At 54.1% G+C, this 14798-nt stretch overlaps 1 protein-coding gene across 4 annotated transcripts in view; it reads right to left on the reverse strand.

Moving 5' to 3' along the window:
• PRKAG2 (protein kinase AMP-activated non-catalytic subunit gamma 2) overlaps positions 1–10928 on the reverse strand; it is a 333499-nt gene extending 322571 nt beyond the window's left edge. For 2 of the 4 annotated variants that reach the window (XM_032762260.2, XM_032762259.2), the window contains exon 1: positions 10261–10924. In XM_032762260.2, coding sequence (XP_032618151.1) covers positions 10261–10374 — 114 coding nt within the window. In that variant the 5' untranslated portion in view covers positions 10375–10924. Of the gene's footprint in view, positions 1–10260 lie in introns of all 4 variants that reach the window. The other 2 variants (XM_032762256.2, XM_032762255.2) reach the window with 2 other exon arrangements.
• Between the last annotated feature and the right edge of the window lie 3870 nt (positions 10929–14798).

Consider the following 14798-nt stretch of genomic DNA (forward strand, 5'->3'; position numbering starts at 1 on the left):
GACAGAGGCTCCAGGCAGGGCTTCCTGATTCCGAGTGTAGTGTTCATTCTGATATCCATTATTTAAGAAGCAAAAACAACAAACTGAGAAAGAAGAACCAGAGACCGGAACCTATGAAAGTGGAGAAGAGGCTGGGCGCGGTGGCTCACGCCTGTAATCCCAGCACTTTGGGAGGCCGAGGCGGGCGGATCACGAGGTCAGGAGATCGAGACCATCCTGGCCAACACGGTGAAACCCCGTCTCTACTAAAAAATACAAAAAATTAGCCGGGCGTGGTGGCGGGCACCTGTAGTCCCAGCTACTCAGGAGGCTGAGGCAGGAGAATGGCGTGAACCCGGGAGGCAGAGCTTGCAGTGAGTGGAGATCACGCCACTGCACTCCAGCCTGGGCGACAGAGCAAGACTCCGGTCTCAAAAAAGAAAAGAAAGTGGAGAAGGCAGGTTATTTATTTTTGAGATAAGAAGAGTAAAGAATACCTTCAATGACCTTCATCTAGAAAGGGGCTGAGTGAAGCGTATGGAGACCTGACCCACGCAGGGCAAACCGCAGGGAGGCAGCAGACACCGCCCTTTCTGGGCCCACCGTCCAGCCTCAGCCTGACCGTCCAGCCTCGTCCCCTACCCCAAGGAGGCCTTGGCTGCTCGTGGGGCATCTGGGCCATAGCCAAGCAGAGATATCAAAAACCCGACAAGACACAACAGAGGCTTTTCTCAGCAGGTTGGGCTAGAATGGTTGTGAACCTTACACTGTCTTTTCTACATTAAGGATAATAAGACTAATAACAATACTAATATTTCACATATTACTTTAGAGATAAAGAGAGACGGCTTATATAAAAGCACACATCTGGCATATAACAAGTGCTTCAGCAATATTAGCTCAATCTGATGACAACTGTGTCCCCCCAGATGGTATCTGATACAATCAAGAATATTGATCGGTCATCAGTACCGTGAATGCGACTCCCCATCAAGCGTATCTGGGTTGCATGGAGGAAGAAGGCTCTCTGGGGTGCTTATTACAACATACGCTATAGATGAGGATGGGGCCCAGGTGATGTTTGCTTCAAGCCCACCACCCCATGGCTGCTGGCATGGTGGAGCTGAGTAAATGGTTTCCACATTAGCCCAATAGACAAATGGCTGTGTGGAGCCTGCCTGCCCGTTTTCTGGAAGTTGAGCAGGTGACAGAGCTGTCTTCCCACCCCCACCCCTCGCACACACCTCTGCACCCCTGGCCCCAGGAGGCTAAGTCTTGGTGGCCACCCAGGAGGGGAGCGCAGGCAAAGAGGAGGTGCTCTGGACAGAGGGAGCAGGCCTGGGTCCCGGAGCTGCCACACCAGCCTCTGTCACATCACGTTGGTTTTCTCACAGCCCCTCCACACTAGAACTTCCAGCAGTGGGAGGAGGGGGCACAAGGAAAGACCTGGACCTTGGAAGGGAGCGTCAAAGAGCTGTGGGCGTGGGACGCTGGGACCCCATCCTGGGGCCTTGGCCCCCTCTCCAGGCCATGCCGTGGGGCCCCTCAGTGCAAGCCCCTGCCCTACAGCTCTATCAGACGGAGCTGTGGCTGCGCTGTGCTTCGAGGGCAGGGCCCTGTTGGATTAGGTTACTGGGCTGTGATAATGCAGCACCACATACTGGGGGCTTTAAAACAGAGCGGATTCTCTCATCACTCTAGAGGCCAGAGGTCTGAAATCAAGGTGCTGTGAGAGCCACACTCCCTCCGAAACCTCCGGGAGGATCCTTCCTTGCCTCTTCCACCCTTCAGCGGCCCGTATTCCATGGCTCGTGGCAGCAGCTCTGCAATCTCTGCCCCCACCCTCACAGGCCTTCTTGCCTGTGCCTCTGGATGCAATTTCCCTCTTCTTAGAAGGACTCCAGGCATAGTGGACGAGGGCCCGTCCTAATGGCCTCATCCTAATGTATATGTTAATCACATCTGCAAAAACCCCATTTCAAAGAAGGTCCCATTCACAGGTACGGGGTGCAGGGGGTGTGGGACTTCGACCTTTTTTTTGGAGAACCCAATTCCATCGCACTGTTCATCTTTGTGTCCTTGACACCCAGCCCAGTCCCTGGAAAGCACACAGAAACGAGTTGACTGGTTTCTGGTCCCAGCACTAACCCTGCATAAACGTGGTTCTTAGCGAGGGCTCTCTATTTCTTTATTCACAAGTTGAGAATTTGCATCCTATTTTCTCAAATTCTCCCCTCACCCTGTTGCATCCTTCCTCTTCCCCTCCCCAGCACAGTGGAGGTCACTGCAGGGCTACCCCCAGCAATGAGCTCCCCCGGAAGAAGGCCAGCAGAGCTGCAGGGCACCCCCCTCCAGGACCAGGCCTTTGGCTCATGGAAAAGATGCTGGGAGCCTGGGGTTACGGAGCAAATTGGTCTCTGTCGTACATTCATCAGCAACTTCACTGCCAGGTCAGAGTATATCAAAACACAGAGGCCCTGGCAGACACCCCAAAGCCTGGTGATATCCGATTGGTCCGTGACCAGCCATGGGTTGGCAGAGAGGGCTTCCTGTCAACAGGAAGTAAAGGACAGGGATTAAATTATTTTCAAAGTAGGTAGTGGAAGAAAGAGATGAGTGAGATTCCAATTAACCATTCCAAGGCACGGCTAAAATATAGTTCCACCAAATCACCTCCTTCTACTGGGGAAGCTCAGCCAGTTAATAGCTAACCCCTTCCTCTGGTCTGGGCGCATAAGCCGTGCAAAAAGTAACAGCGGGGGCTTCTAAGAACTCCGTATGGTTAAGCCCAAAGGACACAGCTTAACTCTCAGGTGGCCCCTCTGCTCATCTCAGAGCGAGTCACAGTTAAAGAACCAAGCAAAGTCACGACTCTGTTTCAACGTCACAGCTCAGCTGTCCATCAGCCTTTGTTGCACATTTTAAACGACATTGACAGAACTGTGGGGTTATCAGAATGGGCTGGTTCACCGTCTTGAAAGGAATGGCAGACAGCTGGTGCTTCATCGGTGATCGTGTTCACTGGTCCCATTTTGGCCGAAGGGAAGGCGGAGGGAGGAGAACGGGTGAGCCACCTTCTCACTCGGCTCCTGTCAGTGTCTGTAGCTCTACTCGGTAACCTTAGCAGTCCCCATAAATGTAAAAAGGTGCCTAGAAATGGAAAGACACTGGCCATGAGCTGAATACACCAAAATCAGCTCTTACAGGAAAACAGAGAAAGCAAAAGAAAATAAACAGCCAAGAAACAGGAATATTTAAGAGCACGTGTATTTGCCTGAAGGTTTTAGAAGATACAAACTGATTTACAAATTACGTAAGCGAAGTCTGAGTAGATGAAGAGGCGTTGGCAAATAAAAAGTGCTTCCAAATGATTTCTTTCGCCAATCTAGTGTTTAGCACAGTCAAAATTGCAAACCCTGAGTGCAAACTAGCAATATTGTTCTGCTAGGTTTTATGGGGGGGGGGGGGCAGTTCAAAGAAAAGAGGCAGGAAAAGACACTAGTAATGCACTGAGAATCCTAACAAGTTCGTGACGTGTGAAAAGATGCAATATTGATTGAACCCACCAACTCTGCTGGCTGCTGCTTCTGTTTATGTTAATTCAGTACTCGAGCTGGGAAATCATGATCCAGGATTTAACTCTGCATTCACCAGTAGGCTGCTCCTCTGCAGTATGTAGAGCCTTGTTTATACAAGAATCTTGGAACCCTCCACAAAGAGGTACCAGGACCAAGCGCGAATAGGGCAGCAGGGGCTAGACGAGGGCAGAGATGCACATTTCACCTCCACTGTAATTAACCCTGTCATCTACCATGTAATGATGAACAGGCTTTTTCTCAGCTGGGCATTTGTGAAGTAGGGATAAGAGGACGAGGCAGCTCCAGGGTGACTCCCGCAAGTCACTGAGCATGTGACTCTGCAGGCCCATGGGTTTGTGCAGTCTCCGCACTATTCCCCCATGTGAGCTGCTCCATGGGCATCCCTGCGCCCTCTGTGTGGTAGAGTCTTGGAGGAAGTGATCACGCATCACTGTCTAGCTGCCTGTTCCCTCCAGGACCAGCACTGGGCTGTGCTCAAGCGGCATTGAGCCAATGTGCTGTGCCCCACTGAGGACGCCCCCTCGCTGATCAGCCCTCTCACACCCAGCGTGCTGCAGAGCGGCCACCAAGCTTCGTCAAAAACCCTGGAGCCACAGGCCAGTCTAAGGACCCCATCACCAAGAAGCTTGACTACTGAAGGTTCCCATAGCATACTCTGGGTCCTATTGGAGCTTACGGCAGGGCATCTAAGATGCATCAAGCCACTGAAGGGCTGAGTCAAGAAAGCTTGCAGCGTGGCCTAATGGGCTAGCCCACATGGGCGGCCCTGGCTACAGGCTGGTTTGGGCATTCATCTTTATTTGGAAGCCAAATGTTGAATTGCCTTTGTTGAATAATCGGAAGTCAAGGATGTCTCTTCTCAATGACAGCTGAAAAGGTGCAGATGATAGATAGATAGATAGATAGATAGATAGATAGATAGATAGATAGATAGATGATAGATAGACAGACAGGCAGACAGACAGAGGAATAACTCATGGGGGCAGAAGAAATGGAACAGTATTACACCAGGGAAGTTATTAATAGTACCCAATTGTTTTTAAGCTCCACCAGTAGGTACAAGAATCACCGGAGAACTTAAGAAAAATGCAAATTCATGGGTCCCACCCTCAGGCATTCTGATTCAGTAAGTCTGGGCTAAGCAGCAGGATTTTATATTCTAAACAAACATTGGGTGCTTCTACATAAGCTAGTCCAGGAACCACACTTTGCGAAACATTGCCCTAAACCCTAATCCAGCAAATCTTGCTCAGGATGGTACAAACTGGCCAAGGTCAAAGCTGACGCGTCCACTGTGCCACACAGCATCCCCCTTCCCTTTGCTGAGGCTTCCTTCCGGAGCATTTCAGTGGTGTGAGGGGCACAAAGCACTGTCATGGTTCGATCCTCCAGCCCCGGGGCAGGACGCGGCTCCCCTTCCCACCCTCATCCTGGAGTTCCCGAGCTGGCTCATCCAGCCGGATAGAGGCTATGGGGGCAGGAGCTGGGTGCAAAGGTCCCAGGCCATCGCCAGCACGGAGGGTGCGTGGGCTTCTTGCAGCGCGGAGCTTCCCTTGAGGCCATGCGGCAGTGGGGAGGCATCGCTGGCAACAGGCCTGCCCAAGCCCAGTCCCATCTCTGCAAACGTCGTGACTGCACAGCTCCCTGGCTCTATTTTTAGTTCGTCTCCAGCGACTGTGCAGGCTTTCTGGAGCACCTCTCCCCAGAGGGCCAGCGACATGTGCATTCTGACAGAAATGCCCCACTCAGCAGCAACCATCTGAACTCCTCCAGCCTGCCTCAGTGTCCCCAAAGACTTCCGCCTTAGGTCCATCGCTCTGACGTCTTCCCTCTCCCTGGGTCTCCTGCTCTGTCATTGGCTTGAAACAGTTCCAGAGACGCACGACATGCCAGCCAGCCTTGATGAAAGCATGTCTATGGGATCTTTGGACTTTAGCATTAATAGGGAAGCTGCTTTTTCTTAGACCGACATAAGGAGAAAGAACATGCTTGCTACCAAAGTCTCGGCAGAGCACCACGCACAGCTACGCTCTCAGTGAGTGATTTCCTAAAACCATTCCCACCACCTTCACGATGAGCCATGCCTTACAAGAGGCATGGAGGCTCAGAGCAGGGAGCCAAGGCAGGATGCCAACAGGCCAGGACTCTGACCTCTACAGCCCTTTGCTACTTTGAAAGGCCAGCATGGCCTCAGGATAGAATCTGCCCTCAGTCCTTCCCCTTCCTCTCCTTTGCATCTTCCCCACTCCTCCTCCAAGACCCTGTAGCTGTGCCCATAAAGGTGACCCAAAATGCCTAAGAAAGGCTGAAACCAAGCAAGGCAACATCTTTGTTAGGTCCAAGGGCCACGTTCCCTTCCCCAGTACACAGCCATCAACCGAATTCAATTGATAGATGACTTAGTAGTTCTAGGTCTCCACCACCGGCCACTACCCACTGGCCCTAGGCTGTCCCCTAAAATGGATTCTTCCTTCCTGGTGTCCCAAGGCCTAGACGGGCTGTTGACAGGAAGCGGGCAGTGGGGACATTCAAGATCATCAGAGCCCGAGAGAGGAGGTTTGCAACAATTGCCTCCAACGCCCTAGGCCACAGTTCTGTTTATGATATGGGCTGGAGGCTGAGGTTCCCAAAACCACTCAATCCAATTCAATGAAGAGACAAGCTGCTTGGGCACTAGGGGTCCCTGGAAGCCACCAAATGACCCCAGTCACAGGACAGCCAGGGCCACAGTGTCTTTCAAGAGTTATTACTCCTCAGAATCCAAGATGTCCTTGGCAATGGCAGTCCCTGCACACCGCAATCCTCTAAGGCTGGGGTGAGAAAGCAAATGTGATTCCCCATGGATGTGCTGCCCTCTGCTGAGATACACCTGGGCTATGACCAGACTCATCATTTCCCCCAAGAACCGGCCCCTTATCCCAAATACCTCCACATCAGTTCCTGCCAACTCAACCCCTTGCCATCCACTAGGCTGGCCTTCTCACATCCCGCTTCTGCCCTTCTGCATTCTCTAATCACAACTGCAGTTCAGGCCCTCGGACCCTTACCCTGGGCTTTTGCCAAAGTACTTGAGTTGGTTTCCTTGACACCAGCCCATTTCCCATCACTCCACTCTGCACACTTTTCCAGGCTGATTCCCATAGAGTGCTGTTTTCTTTACCTTTAACGGCTTCTTAGTTTAGGTCCCCCCAGAAAAGACACTGAGACAGGAACTTAGGTTCAGGAGTTTATCCCAGGGAGTGTGGGCAAGGGAATGGGGAAACTGAGGCACAAACTGGCCAGAAGGGCCAGTAAGGTACATTAATGAGTGGATTACACTGTGGATCCCCACCCTGCTAGGGATCCCCTGAGGCACCCTGCAGAACCCAGGTCAGAACTTTCCACTGAGCAGCAGGGCGGCTGGGCCATTGGCCACCAACTGGACCTCTCCTGGGTTGAGAGTTGTCCCTCAGGGCATAATCCCAGCACTTCCAGGGGTTCCTGCACTAGGCTGAGCAAACTGCCAGGGCCTGAGAGGATTCCTTCAGGTGGGGAGGGAGACACGAGTAAGAGGCTGTCCACCAAGGCTGCAGGTGAGGGTGGGCTGGGCCCCAGCACCAGGAGGAGGCTATCCACAGCATCCACCACAGCTTCTTCATGCCTTCAGGAGGGGTCCTCACTCCTTAGGCCTGGCCTTCAAGGCAACATTGCCAGATCAAATACAGGACACCCCCACTAATCCGGGATTTCACATCAACAATGGATATTTTTTAGTACATCCCAAATACTGCATGGCACATACCTATGCTAAAAAACGATTCATTGTCTATCTGAAATCTAGATTCGACCAGGCATCTAGAATTTTTAGTTACTACAGCTGGCAACCCTATGTCCAGGTCCTTCCTGATCCAGTCTCAAAGCATTTCCCATGACTCTAGCTCTCAAACCCTTTCTCCAGGAGGCGTGGCTCTTCACCTGGAAGCAGCCATCCCCTCCCGCCTGATTCTGTGGGGTGCTCCCACTGGTGGGAGTATCACCCCCACTTCTACATGACTCCTGCCTGCCATCTCTGGGTGTAAATTCTCTCGGAACACATCAGGCCACTGTCATCACTCCTGCCTCTAGAAGCAGGTGTGGTCTGCACTGGTCATCGTATGACCCTGGATCATTTGCTAGCCTTTGTCTGAAAGCCTTATTTTCCCAGCAAGGTTATAACTGCCACCTAGCCTGGCACAATGATCAACAGGTAATGACCATTTAGCAGATGAGGGGACCTCCCCGGTGCCCCCAGCAACCGCAAGCCCTGTGAGGACTTGGGCCGATCTTCCCCAGATCTCACCCTAACCAGAGCCTGGGCACGTGGTCACCCTCAGCCACTGTGGAATCACTGAATGAATACTACTTTCGCGGTGGGCTGGCTCATGCCAAGAACGTCATGAAAAACTGCCAAAGTCACCACTGGCAGCAAGAAGGGTGGTCCGAGCACCCCAACTATAACATGGTTTTTCAACGTTCACGGCCTGGCCTCACAATCCCTTTTCTGGTTCTGGATTTTGTCTCACATTATTGCTGGCATCACCCCACGGGCATGCCCACACATCACTCACACCCTGCATTTGGAACCAGCCTCACCATGTGGCTGCCACACAAAATGTCCCAACCACTGGACAATGGCATGTTCTTGTTTCTCTCTACATATTTTTTTTAAAAAACTAGGTGTTTGATGTATATGTATATGTATATGTATATGTATATGTATATGTATATGTATTAGCCATACATTTATAGGACACTTTACATTTGTCAAGAGTTTTCCCGGGATGGGTGTGATGGCTCACGCCTGTAATCCCAGCGCTTTGGGAGGTAAAGGTGGGCAGGTCGCTCGAGCCCAGCCCGTGTAGACCAGCTTTGGGCAACATAGTAAAACCTCATCTCTACAAAAAAAATACAGAAATTAGGTGGGTGTGGTGGCACATGCCTGTAGTCCCAGTTACTCAGGAGGCTGAGGTGGGAGTATCACTTGAGCCTGGGGAGGTTGAGGCTGCAGTGAGCCATGATGCACCACTGCATTCCCACCTGGGGAACAGAGTGAGACCCCGACTCAAAACAAAAAAAAAGAGTTTTCCCATGAATCATTTTATTTCAATATCCCTATAAAGCAGGAAAAACGGGTATTATTTCCTGCATTTGACAAATGGAAGAAACAGTAGTTACACGGTTAGCTGAAGTGATCACTGTTTAAGAGGTTTGTGGCAGCAACATCTAATTTTTAATTCACAAACATGGTTTTAAATGTCTTACATGAGAGATGTAAACAAGAATGTTTCATCTGCAAATAGAACACTTATTCCTGCATAATCCAGTCACCACCGTGGGGGCCACACGGCAGCCAGGGGTCCAAGTGCCCTGCCCCAGAGCTTCCCAGCCAGGGAGGGCTGGCCCAGGGCCTCCGTGGGGCTACTTGGCGTCAGGTGTCTGGAGCCCCGCCCCTGGAGGCCACCCTCTTCACCCAAGCTTTAGACACGTGTGTGCCGGAGTTGACACAGGAGGACCTTAGCGGGGCGTCTAAAAGAAGGGTGGCTCAGCAAACACGGGGCAGTGCCCCCTGGGATTCACAGTGGGAAGTGAGTGGCCTGTCTCGGCCATGCCAGCTGCGCCTGACGCTGTCGGGAAGGATTAGCTTTAATGAGGGGTCCAGACAGCCCACTCACTCCCACCCTGCCCCGGGGAGAGCAAAATAACTTTCTCCACGGAGCACTCTGCTGTGTGTGTGTGTGTGTGTGTGTGTGTGTGTGTGTGTGTGTGTGTGTGTATACACAAACACAAACATTTACTTGGTTGGCTGAGGCGGAGGGTGTGACCCAGTGGGCCACACCTCCCACCACCCGACCCCCCTACGGGGAGGCGAGGAACAGTGGCCGCGGGCTACCCGGGCGCCGTCCGAAGAGAGAACCACCACCCGGCCCGCCGCCCCTCTGGCTGGACAAAGTGAAGCCGCAGGCAGATCCGAGTCGCCAATGTCCTCCCGGGCGGCCGGCGCGGACGGGGCTGAAGTTCAATGCAGCCTGCATGGGTTAGGGAGTTCCGAGCCCCCAAATACCACACAGACCCAAAGTACACTCCCGGGGCGGGGGAAGGGAACGGCGGCAGAGAAGACCCCCGCTCCAGGCCCAGAAACGCCCCGAGGGAAACTGGGGTGGAGGGGGTGCATTGGAAGGCGCAGCTACACAGCTCCCCCCACCCCCCGCCCCGCTGCTTTCCCCACCCACCGCCCCTCCCCTCTCCTCCCCTCCCTCCGTCTCCGGCAGCCGAGCGCGGGCTCCACCTCCCCGGAGCGCAGTCCACACCGTCCCTTTTCAGCAAAACAACACAACGCACCGCCCCCCGCACCCGCACCCGGCTGGATACCGGGCTACGCCCAGCCGCCCACCAGCCGCGCCAGGCGCCCCCTCTAGTCTGCAGCCGCCCAGCCCCCGCCCCAGGCGGAGCCCCAGCCCGGGCTGCACGCGGGCAGACAGAGAGATCGAGCCCCGGCTCCGCCAGCCCAGCTCGGGCCCTGTCCCTCTACCCTTTCCCCAAGCCGCCCGAAGTGACAGGAGGGGCACGCACGGTGCGCGCGGGGCGTCCAGCGTTAACCGCTTCGGCGCCGGGGACGGGAGCGACAGGAGGGCTAGGGAGCAAGGGACCGAGTGCTGGGACTCACCGGAATGTGCACGCGCAGCGAACGCCTCTTCTGGCTGGCATTTTTCTTGCCGCCGCTCCCGCCGGGGCTGGAAACATCTTTTTTCTTCTTGGTGTCCATAACCGCGCTTCCCATAACTCTAACCAGAAGTTGATTCTGGGAAACTCCTCGGGGGTTCAGTCCCCTCCTTCCCTCCCCTGGCCGCTGCCTTCGGACTGGAGCCGTGCGCTCTGTTACACCCTGAAGCCACCTCGTGGGGACTTCCGCGGGGAGGGAGGGTGAGCAGGGAACTCGCGCCGCCGCCGCCGGAGCGCCGAGTTGAAGCGTCCTTTCCTACGGAACGCTCGCAGGCAGAATCAGTCAAAGCCCGTCCCGGTTCTGGTGTCTCCCCGGGTTACTCGTGGCTGAGGTCTCCCGCTGGGTGACAAAGTTTTCTTCCTTTTGCAAAGCGAAGAAACATTTTCCACCCCTGGGCTCCTCCCACAGATTCCCAGAGGTAATCCGAAAGGCAGGTGCAATTAAAACCAGCAATTTGGAAAACAACCCTCCTATGCCTATGCCCAAGTGGGGAATCTGGAGCCAGTAAGACCGTTCGTGCATAAATGTAATCCTCGGCCGCAGAATAAACCAGCTTGGAGCCTGCAGCTGGGTCCGTCCTCCTTTCTGGGCGAGAGGGAGGGCGGCGGGGGAAGAGGAGGTGCAAGGCGAGCCCTCTGCGCAATTGGGCTACGGGCGGCCGCTGGCAGAAGTTCTGGCCGCCGCGCTCGCCTGAGGGGGCGCCCGGAGTCCCGCGGGCCAAGAAGGGCAGGGCGCCCGCTCCTCGCCCCCCGCCGCGCCGCGGCCCCAGGGGACCGCGAGGGGACAGTGAGGGGCCGGGCCTGGCACCGACGCAAGCTTGGGGAGCGCGGGTGGTGGGAGGCGGCGCGTGTTGAACAGGAAGTGCGCGGCGTGCAGCGCCACCGTCCCGCTCCCCGCCGCCCCACGCCGCCCTCGTCGCCGCGCCCAGACCCCTGCGGCGGCCGCAGCCGCTCGGGACTCGCTGCGAGCTGGTTTCGGATCCATCCCGCCTCCCGGCGTCTCACTGTGTGCCCTACCCTTTGAAACACGCCCCCGCCCCCGCCCCCGCCCCCGCCCCGCAGCAGACCCGGCAGCGAGGAAGCCCACGGTCTCCGGGGGCGCTACGCGGGGAGCAGCACGTGCTTCGCGAAACACCGCAGCCCCCGGGTCCCGCCCCGCCCGGCGCGCCCACTTGAACCCGCCCAGAGAGCGGTGCGTGGCGCTGGGTGCGAGCAGTGTCTCGCCACCCCCACCCTCACCCCACCCCACTCTGCTTTTTTCAGGTTCATCAAGGTTTGTGCAGTGGATCCGCGGTAAGTGCGTGTCCCCACGCCGCGGGAAACGTGGGGCTCCTGAGACTGCGGAAAGAATTGGGAGAAGAGGAGGGCTCGAAGACCCGGGCGAGGGTTCGCCGTGCGGCCCAGGTCCTTTAGAGCCCCGGGTGGGCATCCGGTACCGCCTGCTGCCGAGGGCCCTAGAGGGGTTGGGGGAGGGGCCTGGTGTGTCCCCACCACCAGATGCGCCCCAGGATGGCGCGACCTCGGCTCCCTGGTGGAAAGTAGGGGGAGTGCTGGCTTGGGGGTCGCTTCCCCTCCTGCTCTAGTTTCTGAGGATGTGATGACCCCAAAGGTCATTGGCGCTCCCAGAATGCTGACGTCAGCTCAGCCGCTCCAAGTAATCAGTAATGCAGGGAGGCCACCCGCAGAAAGAACGCGACAGGGGTCGCTTTGGGGACACCATAGGGCCTTTACTCCTTTTGAGGTGCGTGCTTTCGCAGGACTCCCTCCTCAGAGGAGGAGGCATGATCAGCCCACCCAAAGGATCATCTCTTAGGAAGCAGGCGTGCGCCCGCCCAGGGAGAAGCACCCTTCCTTTCAGCTGCTTGCCGGGTGGCTTTTCCAACCCAAGTTCCAGCAGTTTGCACAAAATCCTTACAGCTTGGGTGGTTCCCTGGCTCATAGGGGTGGGTTTATATTCTTTCTCCTTCTCCTCTGCTCTCTGGTCCAGAATGAAGCCAGCCTGGAAGATCCCCAGTCTGGAGGCAGAGCCTGAGAGGGGCAGATGCTCTGGGAGGACCCTGTCTGGGTTCAGCAACCAAGCAGCCATCCTGGCCCCACGGGTGTGGGACGTCTGGGTCTTCTCCTGGCTGGCTTCTTGCTAGAGGATTTCAGGAGACCCAGCAAGACTGTATTGTCCCACTGAATGCTCAAGATATTGGTTAGAAGTAGAAAAGGGGAGGGGGTAGTATTTAGCCTCTGTCCCCACTAAAAATTATTCCCAATTGTCATTTGTGTCATCTGTTTAGCTTACAGTTTTAATCCTTGTCAAAATGATCATTTGCCAGGTGCACAAACCACCCTATTTGATGAGAACTGGTTTTAAAGGAAAACGGGGCCATCAGAAGGAAGCCGGTTGATGTGAAGAGACATCTGGGAAGAGGCCCTGGCGAGGGCCCTCGTTCCACTGGGTGACCCAGAAGGAGAAAACCGCGATGGCGCTTCTCATCTGAAATGTTTTCTTTACGGACAGTGTTTAGCAATTGTTATAATGTGTACTTTTGTTGATTGATCTGTATAAATATGTAAAATAATTTGTTCTCTGAGTTAATTTTGTCGGAACCAAGACTTTAGTGCTTCCTAAATTAAAACATTTTACTGTGTTGCCAGCATTTTAAGAGCCTTTTTTTTAATTTTTAACTTTTTTGGTCCTTGTGATATTACGAGGTATAAATTCTGGGTTTTGCCCAGGGTTCCTGGCTTAGCACTCTCGTCACCCTCATCACAGTCTCTTGTTATAATGTTGGGGCGCTTTAGGCCTCAGAAGCAGGCCCCATGAAACAATCTCCTCTGAACTGCCCCTGCCCTCCTTCACCACCTCACCAGCCCAAGGCAGGACTCTAATCCTCCCTCATCTTTCTGACTGTGGGACTTAAGGCCCTCTATTCAGAAGGGGTCCTGCCCCATTCCCGAGACGAAGAAATCCTGCACAGAAAGGCCAATGACGATCGGATTAGGCAGGGCTTGTTGGGTGTCCACATTTCCTCAGTCACTATTAGATCATACCTGTTTGTTCGATCACCTTTCTGCATGGTTGTCAATCATGTCTGTCCAATGAAGTCTCCGTAAGAAGCCCAAGAGGTCTGGGTTTGGGGGCTTCTGGATCCCTGGACATGTGTAGGCTGCTGGAAGACGGCGTGCCCGGGGAGGGCATGGAAACTCCCTGCCTGCTCTCCCTGTACGTCCCATCATCTGTGTTCTTGGTTATATGCGTTATAATAAACCTGGAAAAGTACATTTCCCTGAGTCCTGCGTACCACTCTAGCAAATTAATGAACCTGAGAGGGGGTTGTGGGAACCCCAACTGAGAGCCCAGCCTGTCGGTCAGAAGCTCCGGATGCCTGGACTTGCAACTGGTGTAGGAAGTGGGATGGGGAGGGGGGTGCCTTGGGGACTGAGCCCTCAACCTGTGGGATCTGCCGCTATCTCCAGGTAGACAGTGTCAGAAATGAGTTGGAAGATACCCTGGTGTTTCCTGCAGAACTGATTGCTTGCTTGGCGGTGGGGAGAACCCCCCAACACACACATTTGGTGACACAAACCTTCCGCGTTGATGATTGTCATAGTGTGAGAGCAGAGGAAAAAACAATTTGGGATTTTTCCCTTCAGGGTTCTATATGTGAATATTTCTGAATTATGGGAGTTGCTTATAGATGGTGTCAGAAGAAGCTTACCTGCCATTTTTTTCCTTCTAAAGATACATTAACAAATTGATCACATATCTTCTGACTGGTGGGGTCTCAGAGTGAAAGGAACACAGTAATTGTTTTGATTGGAGGTGTTTTCTGAAAACTCCTGTCTTCCTCTCCCTTTGGTGTGCACAGAGTTATTCTAGCCAGGAGCTAAATGTGGCGGGCCCACGCAGCGTTGTCCGTGTAATGACCCCTGACATTCACTGTTTCTGTATGCCCTACCTATGACCTCCTTCTCAACATTAATGCAGTCAAACCTGTGCTGAGCAAAAGGCCAAAACTTTAAGTAAAGCTCTGACATTGTCACTGATTCTGCCTTTTGCCTCAGGTGCCAATATTGCTCGGCTCAGCACTGTTACTGATCCTGTCTTTATGTAAAATTCTAATGTTTAGAAATATATTGCATTAAATATTCTTTATCTTGGTGACTTTTTGGCACCCCCTTAAATTTTGCACCTGAGGCCAGTGCCTCATTCACCTCCCCCTCGTCTTCCCGGAAGGATGAGAAGGCGAACTTGGCCAGGCCTGGCGCTGGGGCTGGGGCTGGGGCTGGGGCTGGAGCTGGGGCAGGGGCTGGGGCTGGGGCTGGATCTGGGGCTGGGGTCAGGGCTAGGGCTTGGGCCAAAGCACCCAGCTTGCTTCAGCCAGAGGAGCTGCCTCTAACCAACTATGCAATGGGGGCAGGTCCCTTAGTTCCCCTTCCATAAGAGAAGTGGGATGGTTTCAGAATATTTCTGTGGCCTCTTTAAGGGAG

This window comes from Hylobates moloch, unplaced genomic scaffold (genome assembly GCF_009828535.3).
Source record: "Hylobates moloch isolate HMO894 unplaced genomic scaffold, HMol_V3 SCAFFOLD_1, whole genome shotgun sequence".
Lineage (NCBI taxonomy): Eukaryota > Metazoa > Chordata > Mammalia > Primates > Hylobatidae > Hylobates > Hylobates moloch.